The sequence below is a fragment of the Bactrocera tryoni genome, chromosome 1, assembly GCF_016617805.1.
Source record: "Bactrocera tryoni isolate S06 chromosome 1, CSIRO_BtryS06_freeze2, whole genome shotgun sequence".
Taxonomy (NCBI): domain Eukaryota; kingdom Metazoa; phylum Arthropoda; class Insecta; order Diptera; family Tephritidae; genus Bactrocera; species Bactrocera tryoni.
The window spans coordinates 6,842,774-6,855,427 of NC_052499.1; the positions used below are offsets into that span (position 1 = coordinate 6,842,774).

At 38.2% G+C, this 12,654-nt stretch overlaps 1 protein-coding gene across 1 annotated transcript; it reads right to left on the reverse strand.

The window, feature by feature from the left end:
- Positions 1-5,092: 5,092 nt before the first annotated feature.
- On the reverse strand, positions 5,093-7,998 carry LOC120766336 (neurochondrin homolog). The gene has a single exon (XM_040091761.1). It carries the CDS (start codon positions 7,725-7,727, stop codon positions 5,556-5,558), a length of 2,172 nt encoding a protein of 723 aa, XP_039947695.1. The 5' UTR covers positions 7,728-7,998; the 3' UTR covers positions 5,093-5,555.
- Between the last annotated feature and the right edge of the window lie 4,656 nt (positions 7,999-12,654).

Below are 12,654 nucleotides of genomic sequence, written 5' to 3' on the forward strand. Positions count from 1 at the left end.
GGTAAGACAGTTATCCCTATAAAGACCGCGGAAGAAAATTTTGACATTCCAAAACTGGATAAAAGGGTCAGCTAATAGCCTAAGGGTTCTTATTGAAAGCCTGCCGGTTGAAGCGGTCAGAATGCATGTTTTGGTGATATTTCAATCAGAGTGGCAAAACTGCTTGCGGAATTGATTCAAATGGATGAAAAAGTCTATAGATATTAATTCGAAACAATGGGTTGTCAAAAAAGTTTTGCGGTATTTTTATTGAATTTTTTTTATTTTTTTATTGAAATTAAAATAAAATTTTTGATGACTCATGCCCAGCTGTTGACCGATGCTACGTCTGCTACTATGCCAGTCTCTTTCGACCAATTCAGCGATTTTATCGCAATTTTCGACGACAGGCCTACCGGAGCGTGGCGCATCTTCGACCACCTCTACACCAGAACGAATACGTTGAAATTATCGTTGTGCGGTGGAAATGGAAACTGAATCGGGTCCATAAACTGCACAAATTTTATTGGCGGCTTGAGATGCACTTTTGTCTTTATCGTAGTAGTACTGTAAAATATGCCGTATTTTCCCTTTATTTTGCTCCATGTTTGCGACGCTATAACTCACGAACGACTTAAAAGAAACGACAATCAATCAAACACGTGTTAGCGCGTGAAATGAGCTTTCCAAAAAGGTATAGCATGACCCGATGCGACGAACAAAAATAGAACTACGCGCTTTCAGCGCCAACTAGCGAAAATACCGCAAGACTTTTTTGACAACCAATATTTTGAAAAACAATAAAGCAATTTTCGATGATTAATATTTTGTATTTGTTCTTTAATCCCGAAACTCTATTCAGTGAATAAAAACCAAAGCCTTCATTAAGTCGAACGGATTACAAACTAAAAAATAGTATAGTTGCCTTGAAAACCACAATAACCGCTTGGATAGTTTCGGTTTCGTACTTTACGGTTTAATTTAACTGAGTTACCATTAGGTGAAAAATTTATAAATAATTTCAAAATTTTATATATACTTTATTTAAATTTCGCATAACTCTAATAAACGTAATGAAAACGCTTAGTTGAACCAAGCATAAAGTACGAATCAATGCAAATTTTTCATTCCAGGCGGCAACTCAGCTTGACTACCATACTCACAAATTTTCGCTAAATAATAATATTTGCATGTAAATGGTATGTCGGTGTATTACACATATACATATGTATATATACGAGCATGTAGTTCCACGTACTGTAAATTTTAAAATGGAAAAATACAAAGCATATGATGGAAAAGTGAAAACCTGATTAGTGCAGTGGTTTTACTAGTTCTAAAAACTTTCCATTGTATTCGTATGTGGGGATGAGCACGCCGTGCTATTTGTTATTAAAAGGAAATTACTATTATTTGCCAAAGGAAAGTTTGGTACCAACTTTTCGAAATAGTAAAGTTGGTAAAATTTAATTTTCAACTAATTTTATAAACATATCTATGTATGTATCTATGTATGTATGTATGTATGTATGTATGTATGTATGTATACTTTCGTGCGAAAACGCCATGTACACCTGGCGCAAGCCTAATATTATTCTAGCAATTATTGCAATCCCAATGAAAGGAAACCAGTTTAATACATTTTAATTAAAATATATAATATCAAGAATTTATTTTGCATATTTTTGTATGCAAATATATTTATTTTATAATGAAAATTGACGCCTGACCATGCAAAGAAGGCTATATAATATTTAGGTATATAATTATATATTATATTCTGTTTTGCCTCCCATTCAAGTTCATTGTCGCTGCTCTGCGATTTTGCTACACATCCTTGAAAAGTAAATATGTAAAAAAAATAACAATAATAATGGCATTGTTTTTGAGTGCATATGTATATTCATAAAATTGTCATGGAATGAATGTGTTTTTGACATTATTAAACATTATTAAAAAAATATATAATATATTTTTCAAAGTTTGTTTTGACTGTTGGCAACTAATGGAATGAATGGGTTTTGTTAATTTCTCATAATTAAATTATTATAAATATAATGCATTAAAAAATAATTTACAAAATTTATTGTGTTCTTTCCAAATTTGATAATTTCAAGTATTTTAGCAAGCCAAAAGAATATCAATCTGTTCTAGATGGGATCAGAAGATAATTTATGCTGAAGCAAAAATATCAAAGGTCACTGATTATTGACTGGCATGTTCCCTCATTAAGAACATTAAATTTGGAAAACATTTTCCAGCAAGCTAAGCCCTTGTCAATGCTGTTTTGGGTAGAACCAATAGCCGCTTCCAACATCAATATCTTTAAAATACGTATAAAATCTTCTTCCAATAAGAATTTTGAATACACAAGAGAGAAAATTCATCTGTGTATTAAATTCAAATAATTTCAAAATCATCAAAAGGAATCTTAATCTGTGTAAATGATGAGATCTTTTCAAAATATTACTTGACCATTTCTTACAATAATCCCCACAAATCTCTTTGCGTTTCGTGGTTGCGGATGAAATTTTTATATCAGAAATGATCAGGCTGACGAGATGAGTTAAAATCCGGGTGACTGCCTGTCTGTCCGTTCGTGGAAGTTGCACCTTTAGTAAAAATGAAGATATCTGTATGAAACTTGGTGCACATTTCTCTTGGCAAAAAAGTAAGGCGAAGTTCGTAGATGGGCGTAGTCGGACCAACGCCACATCCACAAAACGCCATCAACGAAAGCGTATAAATTGCCATAACTAAGCACTTAAATAAGATATGGAGCTGTGATTTTGTGCAGGAAGTCGCAGTAGCAAGGGGCACCTATGAGCAAAATTTTTGATATAATGGGTGTGGCCCAGACAGATGTATGTATAGAATTCTACATTCGAGATAGTATGAGAGGACTTTATGGAAGTCGGGGTAAAAATTTGACAATGGACTTGACACCGCCAACTTCCATCTTATGACCGAAAGCCTCAAATCAGGGAAGGGAGGCCTTCAGTACCTATAGTTGACTTTAAAGCGAAAATATCAGTCATTGTAGGGGATATACAATTAAAATTCAGACAAAATCCTCTCATGATAATATGTCTGTGCATCAAAAAGGGGTTGAATCGGGTAAATACTTCCCGAGCATCCATATATTTTCGAAGTTCCGGTTGAGTTTATATCGCTTATATCGCTCAATATGTGAGTTAACTTAATGAAAATGATAGAGCGTGTTTTATTAATAACAGTGTATCTTTGTACCTAAAATCGATAAAATTAGGCGAAAACTAGACCCCCGCCTTCCCCTATATAAATAATATTAAAATTTTCGAACATTTGCCGGACTTTACATAATATGATTGGTGATTGTATATGAGGTACCTTAATGGAACCCTAGAGAACATTTTTTTAGTATGTGGCATGTGTTACTGACAAAAATAGAGAAATCGGGTCAATACTACCTCCAATCTTACTACCAGTATAAAATCTTCGGTTACATCCGAACTTAGCCCTTACTTACTTATTGTTAATGGGTTTATCAATTTCGGTTTTATAATAAACTATATACAAAATGTTTTCCAAAGTAAACAGGACTTTTTGAATCCAGCGCCCCCTGGTGGCGCCATCTATATGTCAACTGGTGCGTTAGAATCTGCTATCTTTATCAATTGTCCATTGAGAATTTCATTACATTTCATAGATTGGAAGTGAAGTTATGGCGTTTTAAGTGTCAGTATGTTTGTGTTATCGGTGCGATTTTGTTTTAAAATTAGTAGTTTTTACCAAAACGTTTCAATTGATGAAACAAGTTTATGGCGATGATTACCTATCCCGTAGCAGAGTGCACGAGTGGTTTCAACGTTTTCAAAGTGGTCGTGAGGAGATAAATGACGATCAACATGTGAGCCAATCAAAATCCGTGATCACCGGAAATTCCATCGAAACTGTGCGTGAATTCATCAAAACTCACCCGAAATCATCATTGAAATTCATGGAAATGGAATTGAACATCTCCAAAACATCGATTTATCGCATTTTGACCGAACATTTGGGCTTACGAAAGGTGTGGGCACGGTTTGTTCCGCACAAATTGACTGGCGATCAAAAATTGCTCAGAATCCAACATTCGAACGACGATTATTTCACCAAAAATCACATTTTAACCATTAACCACTCCCCGTATTCACCTGATATGGCACCGTGCGACTTCTTCCTTTTCGGAAAAATGCATTTGCCCATGAAAAGAAAGCGTTATACGGACGTAGAGGCCATTCAAAAGGCTTGCACCGGCATGCTGACGGCCATACCGGCCAACGAGCTAAAACACTCGATCGACATGCTTTTAGACCGTCCAAAAAGCTGTATTGAAGCAGAAGGAAACTATTTTGAATAAAATAAATTATTTTGCCGAAAAAACCATTTATTCTTTTTTTTAATCCTGTTTAGGCTGCTCCTAGCAAAAGTTTTAACTTTTTTTACTCGATAATCTTTTTTTCAACTGTCAAAATTTCATATTTGAAACGGTTTTTAAAATTATCATAGAATGTTGTTGCTTTCATACAAAATATTAAATCTTCACCCTTCATGAATATCCATGTAAATCTATACAATCTATTAAAATCATTTACTAGAGACGTCTTATTTTCTTTGCAGGCTAAACTAAAAACAAAACATTAACAAATGAACTAAAAAAATGTGTCGCATAACAGAAATATTCCCGTTAAATATGTGAACAAATATTCCACAAATAAATATATATGTATATATATGTATGTAGGTATGTTTGGATGTGTTTATATCTGTATTAGCTGACAGTGTAATCAGTTTAATGCAAGCAGCTGTAGATTTCTGTCACATCCGGCGAAGCGCGGCAAATGGCGAGTGGGTGTCGAGCGAACAAGACGTGTTCAATAGTATTTATGTACTTGATACATATGCACATATACATACATAACTCATAATACTGAGCGTGGGGTCCAGCGTGAACATGCAAATAGAACACATTATACACAAGCATATGTACATGTATACCTATGTACTATATATACTACACGCTAGCATTTTAACTAAATGAAAATGAGAAAAAACGACCAAAAAATAAAAGAAAATTAAAGAAAAACAGCTGTCAGATCATTAATTTATTAATGTTTTATTCTTTTTTTGATTCGTATCTTATTTGGTTTTCTTTGCTTTCCCATTATATTCCGCTTCATATAAAATCGTAATTTTGCTTAAATTATGCATGTATAAAAGCCAGTGAATGGAAAATTCAGTGCGTGCAATGCAAAATCCAAAAATACACAAAAATATTTCAAGTTGTCCGAAAACTCATTATCAAAAAGCGAGATTTTCCTTTTTTCCACAACTTCTTAGACTAAATATGCAAAAAAAAAAGCATTAAGCAAAAACTTTTGTTATCTTAAGTTCTCCCTTTTACTTATACAACTAAATGTCCTTCTTTGCAGCAAACTACGCGACCCTAAATCTCCAATATTCTCCATTTTCTGTTCTTTAATTAAGTTAAAATAAAGTTTTAGTCTGACAGCTGCAATGAATGCGGCCAATTGTCACTGTTGTTGTTACTTTATCTAATCGCCGAAAAGTTTCTTGCCCAAGTCCATCATGCGGTGATTGCGACAGACACGCAATGCGTCGGCCTTCTTCAGCACCGCCACCACGGATGAGTTCACCTCGACCAATTGCGAAAGGAAGTCCTCATAGGCGGACTTGACATTGGGTGGCAACGTGCCGATTTTGACCTTTTTCAATGTCTGCACAATGCCCTCAGCCCAACCGGATTCGATGGCGAACTCTGACAGCCAAGGCACCAAAGCCAGAACACCGCTTATAGTTTGCATGCCAAGGAACCATAGTTCGGAAATTTCCATCCAATGTTCTTTGTAAGCAATGGAGACGACCAAAGCAGTGGGATCGTTGGACTCGTCGATGTTGTAGGCATCCCATAGGAAACGTATGGTGGCCTGTATGTAGCGGCAGAAGGAGAAATCATTTTGCTTGACGCGTTTGGACTGTTGCTTGAGCAGCAGTAAGCCGAGTACGGCCAGATGTCCGTGCATAACCAGATTATCGGGTGTGTCTTTAAGTTCGGGCAGATTTTCCACCACAAACTTGAGTACGTTAGCGAAGAGCGGTGAGTCTTCGGCCAATTTTGGCTCCAACACAGTCAAGTTCATTAAGATGTTGCACAGTGAGACTATGGCAGCGCGTGCATCCTTCATTTCTTCCAGCTGTTTGGGTGTGGGCACCGGATCGGGTTCGTTCATGCGCTTTAGACGCTCGGCACGTGGTATTGGTGGACGCTTGTAATGCGCAATGGTAAAGTAGAATTCGATTTGTTCGAGCAGTATTTCATCTTGCTTGGTGGTGAATAAGATTTTGCGTGCGTCATCCTCCAAAGCCAAGTGACATAGCGCTGGCAGCATGACGCGCAGCACATCAACCGGTTGCTCACCTTCGCGTGAGCCATTGCGCCAAGCCTTAAGGTCATGGAATGACTCGTTGCCTACCTTGAACATGAAGGGTAAAATTTTGTAGACGGCCGGACGCATGGCAGTCGTTTCTTGTGCCAACCAAGCGGAGAGTATGCGTACAATGGCGCAGATGAAAGCTTTGTCGTGTGGACTGCCGTTATCTTTGATTTTGTCTTGTGAGACGCGTGTCAACACAGCTAATACCTGATTGAAGGCGCCCTTCAGCGCGGTGTAGGTGGTTTGCTTTTCTTTGGGTTCCAAATCGATCTGATCGTTAGCCATATGCTCGATGCAGAGTTCCAATATGACGAAGCAACAAGTGATGAGATCAGCGCGTTTGAAAGTGGTCTCCAGTTTTTTCTCGTCCATTTGCATGCGCACTTCAATTGCAGCCAGTTGAAGTACTGCAAGAAACACTGTCTTTTGATCATCCATGAACGCCCACTGGATACCAAGCACCTGCAAGGTGGTCGCAATCAAGTGTAAAGCGGGTTCACGTTGTTTGGGACCAATTTTCGCCTTCAAAATATCGCCAATGGCCTTGAAAATGCTCTCTGGCCAAATTTCGCCTTCCAGCGAGTTTACGATCACATCCCGACGACAAGTGATCAGTATGGATGAGAGTATGTTGCACAGCTCGTATTTACGTTCGCTATTCTCCGTCTCCATATCCAATGCTATACGCTGTACAAGCGCATGGAAAGGTTTCGGATCATCAGACCAGGACGCTGTGCCGAATTTGTTGACTAACAAAACGATCAGATGTAAAGCTTCGTCGGTTTGGAAACTTTGTGCCGAGTAGATTTGAGACATCTTCGGTATGGCACCAATGCTAAGCAGTGCTTGTTGACCCGGCTCGTAGGTGGCGATGCTTTTCAAGCAACTGTACGATTCGCTGACGACAATTAAATTATCCTCGTAATCGTCATCGTCTGCGGTTTCGACGATCTCCAACAAGGTGGGTATGGCTTCGATCATGTCCTTGTGTGTGGCCAGCTCCTCCTCCTGGCAGAAGCAGGTGAGTATCGAGAGCGCAACACTTTTGTAGACGAGTGGTGGGCAATCATCGGGTAGATTTTTACCATTTAGTAACTTCTTGAGAAAACCGAAGCCGATTGCTTCGAAGAGTAATTTTTTGGCAGCCGTCGTGCAGTCCTTACCCTTCACCAATTTTGTTACCATGAAGAGCGCTGCAAATTTCTCCGTCTCACTTTTGGTGCCCTTCAACATGGCGGCGCATTTCTTAATAGCTTCCGGTACGTCAGCCATTTCCTTAGCGTTAATTTATTAACTTCTTTGAGAGTACTTCACAAATTTTCACAGTTTTCTTGATATTGTTTTATGGGCGTTGGTTGCTAGGCGTTGCCGCTTCTATTCCGCATATGCCTTAGCTTGCTGTTTTATTTAAATTGTGTGTATATATATATTTAAGCGTTGCCTTCTATATATACATGTATTTATAGCGTCTATTTTCACTTTCACACACGTTTTCCCGTTGCGAAATATTTCGATTTTTGGTCGTTCCGTTCGGGCCGACGCACTCTCACCGACTGATTCGTTCACAGCTCGCAACGCCTCAAACTCGCCTGCATTGCATGTGGCCAAAACGATCTTCTGCTCACCCGCTAACGACGTGTGCCACCTCCATGGCCCAGTCGGCAGTTGCCATCGTGTAAGCATTTATTTCGGCTGATCGCAGCTGCGGCGCCGACACTTCCTTCCATGGCGACTTTGACGTTGCTATTTACTTCTTGTTGTTGCATTTCGCCACTTGCTGTGCCTACTGTGTGTACTCGTATACCTACACAATTTTATTTTTAACAAAATGTATTTACATACCTCTACATATGTATATAAATATGTATTTATCGTATATCTATAACATCAGCTAGCGCAAGTGAAAAACAAAAAAACCAATTCAATTTTAAAAATTTCAAATTCAAATGCATATTCTAAATAGATCGGGAAGAAAGTGCCGCCGTGTGTGGAAGCAAAGCTATGTCATCACCGCCCGGCAAGCGCTGCGAGAGCATAACGGCAAGTCGACCAAATAGCTTTGCATCTCTGAAGAGCATCGGTTCTCTCTTCGTATGAGTCGATGTTTATAATTAGCGCCTGTATTATTTGTTTCTTTTTCTTCTGCATGTTTTTCTATTTACATTTTGGAATATTTTTAATTTTCTGCCTCCTATTTGTGTTAACAACGCATATCTGAAGAAGTGCATGCCTCTAGATACTTTTTGGTATGTATGCTTTTGTAAGAATTTGTAATTGAAACGCAAGAATTTTTTCATCTACTTGCATACGTATACCCTGAACAGTGTGTAGTAAGTTTGCCATGAAGTTTGTAACAAATAGAAGAAAACGTCACAGACCTTATAGAATATATAAGTAAATGATCAGCATAATAAGCGAAGTCGTTTTAGTCATATCCGTCTGTTCGCCTATCTGTCTGTGTGTGCGTCTGTCGTTATATACACGAACTAGTCCTATAGTTGTTCGATATCGACGGTTTCGACAAAAGAGTAGCTTCTTGTCTAGAAAAAGATGTGAGCAAAGTTTCAAATCGATATCATCAAAACTTTAAGACTTCTTCTTCTTTATAGCCGAGTTTACAACGGCGCGCTAGTCGTTCTTCCTTTTCGCTGTTTGGCGCCAATTGGTGATGCCAAGTGTAGCCAGGTTCTTCTCCACCTTGTCTTTCCAACGGAGTGGAAGTCCTCCTCTTCCTCTGTTTCCCACGGCGGATATTGCGTCGAATACTTTTAGAACTGAAGTATTTACATCCATTCGTACGACATGAGTTGGACAGCGTTGCCGCTGTCTTTTAATTATATTCGCCGTTGGCAATGCGCAAAGGACCATAAATCCTCCGCAGAACCTTTCTCCGAAAACTCGTAACTCGGACTTATCAAATGCTGTCATCGTCCATGCTTCTGCATCATATAACAGGACGGGAATAATGAGTGACTTATAGAGTTTGGACATTGTTCGTCGAGAGAGGACTTTACTTCTCAATTGCCTACTCAGTCCGAAGTAGCACCTGTTGGCAAGAGTGATTGTACGTTGGATTTCGAGTTTCACATTGTTGTTGGTGTTAATATTGGTTCCATGATAGACTAAATTATCTACGACTTCGATGTTAAGAAAGAAAAGTTTGCTTCAGTTAATTATTTTTGTCTTTCCTCTTGCAATTCGACTTTCCGGCAGGGTGTGCGCTCAAGTAATACACCGCATGAAATTCGTAAGTATCTGAATTTGTATTTGAATCTATTTTTAAAAAGTGATGTTGCGTTTCTTAAAGTCATTTGCCTCGCTGCAATAGAATATTTTGGAGCCAACACAATGGTGCTTGAATAATTGCACAACAGCAACAATGTGTGATAAACGTGAGCAAGAAAATAAAAATATTTGATATATGACGTTCGTAGCCTGTTACCAGAATAGTCGGGTTTACGTATTGGAACTCTCAACTCGTTTTTGTGGTTCTGTTTTAAGTGCCTGGATTGTCTGAACTTGATGCAAAAGAACTTGCCAAGCCATCAGGAGCTTGAATTTTTTTTTTTGGGTTCGATTACCAATGTCTTCAAAAGAGTTTTATCTGCCCACTAATGAAAAGTCACCACCAGGTTCAGTAATTTGCTGAAACGAATTTGCTTTGTACTACATAATAACCAGAAATCTCTGATTGCGATGAAATTCTGTATATCATTGGCTTAAGACTGATATGTGACAGAATCAATTTCGAACGGACTGTGTTCTCCAGTTAAGTAAACTATATAAAATTATGTTTCAAAACTAAATGCTCTTTGTACACTAATTTGGTTCTCTTCGCGACTCTGAACGGTTGGATGCGCAGCAAAGTCAGAAAAAGGCTGTCTAAATGTAAATCTTAGTCCAAATCTGACACGATTCTTGACTTATCTATTAGTTGGAATAGATGCATGCATATGTCTAGCGAATCTTATATCAGAGTGTTTATCGGTTATTTAACGGAATATAACTGCATATGACTTGAATACACTAAACATCTGTGATATAATGTAGCCGTTACGTTGAAGACTAGGAAACATATCAATACTTAAAATGCAAAACAAAGCTTTATCAAAAATCGAAATTCAGTTTTTTATTATGTAGCATTAAATTTTCAGTTTCGAAGTCATATAAACAATATATAACCTATACATAACCGTTTTATAACCAAAACTCAAATTTTGTTTCAATGTGAGTGGTTTCTATTATATCGTTTTTATTTCGCCTGTAAACTTATGACAAGTGATGCTTCGTTATTTGGTATTTTAGGTGACGATATGTAAGAGTAACTGTGTATCTGTACTCCATTGCTTCGAAAAACTTATTTTTTTGAACCCGATTTCTTGAGCCTTTATGGTTACAAACTTTTTGGTCTTACAGGCATAGAAAATATCATTTAGATCATAGTACCATAATCGTATTTTTGGAGTATACCTAACTTATAATGAGTTCGTTTAAAGGTGGTTAAGTCGTGTTTGAAAATATTTCAAAAAATATATGAATAATTTTTTTCAACCAGACCAGAATAAAGTAAATTTCAGTATTTAAGTATTTGTTGCTCCCAATAGCTCATTTGAACATATTAGATCGGCGATAAAACACTTCTGTTCTTCTTCTTCTTCCGTAATGTGATTCAACCGATTGTGAGTGAAATGTTTTGGAAACAATTTATTGTCCAAACAAGAATTAGAGTTACACGAGTTGCCACGAGTGTGCTTGCTCATCAAGGCAACTTTGCAAATAATGCTGATGTATAGCGTCATAAATCATTAATGCCTTTAAAGTTTTTTACTATTGCGTGCTGAAATAAGTTAAATGCCAAAACTTTGCGAAACTTTTTTATTATTACACAATAAAACTATGAAATGCTTACTTAGTTTGGGCGCCATTTTGAGGAAGGTGCCGAAAAGCAGAATCTGTTTTATGGCCACTTTTGTGTGCTTCAAAAAATGGGATTAGGAAAATTTAATGTTTCGTAAATGACATGTAAAACAATCAAATTTCGCTGCAGCGATTGTTGGGTCGTCCACTCTTCTGCGCTAACCAGTCACTCACACATACACACATACACTCACACACATTTACATCAACCATGAGAGTGCGGCGAACCGTGATTACGTCGACTTCAATTTACAATGTAGCCAACGAAGAAAATGCATATTTTTCAAAAAATTATAAAGCCATAAATAACTTTACTCATGCCACGATAAAAGTCGGCAAGCAGGTTATATTTGAGATTTGCATGTGTGCGATTGGCTGTTCGTATGCGGGAATGTGCTATATGCGCCTGATTGTAGGCAATAAAACCCTTTCAGCGCGCACAAAAGTATGCCGAAATGTCTTTATAGATAGGATATGGAATAACCAATTGTTTTTTTTTTACATTTTGGGTGAGCGCAAGCAACGCCCGAAAGTGAGACTTGTTAGTGACGGGCGGGGGCGGTTAGAGAAGGCAAAGCGTATTTTACAATCGGCTATGCAGTGAAGGCGCTGTGGAGATGGACTTGTTCGGTCGCCGCCGCGTGCTACGGATACCATAATCAAATCGCTGACAGCTCATACAAGCGGAATGGCACTTTTATTACGCAATCGCCCATTGTGTGCATTTTGTCGTACAAATAAGCGTCGAGCATAACACGGTCCGACGGCTGCGGCGCTGTGACGCATAGAAATTGAGTCATTCGCGAAAGCAGCGAAAGGCGGAGAATATGCATAGAACACAACACTATCGGCATACAAAAATCGAATTATGTCAGTGCAAAGGAAAGGTTGAGGCAAACACACACACACACACGCATGACATGCATACTTACCTCGTGTGTGTGGCTGTGTAGCACGCTTTTACGACCATTGGTGTGGCAGAGCGCTCAAAATTTAAAAAAATGCTCTGTAAGTGCGTTGTTGTGAGGAAGCAACAACAACGTGAAGTCAACGTGTGCGTGCGAGTTGGATTGTATTGAAATCAGCACCAAATATGACAGCAGGAAACGTTAATAAATGTTGCCATTTTATTGCAGCGGCCTTTTAGGCGCAGCAGCAGGCAGACGTTGTCAGTTTTCAGATTCGCTTTTTAGCAGCGTTTATTTAAAATGTCGGTAAGGGTATTTGAGATTTATGGTGGATATTTGGTGTGCAGCAGCTGTTGCTAGTCATTTGTTGTGTT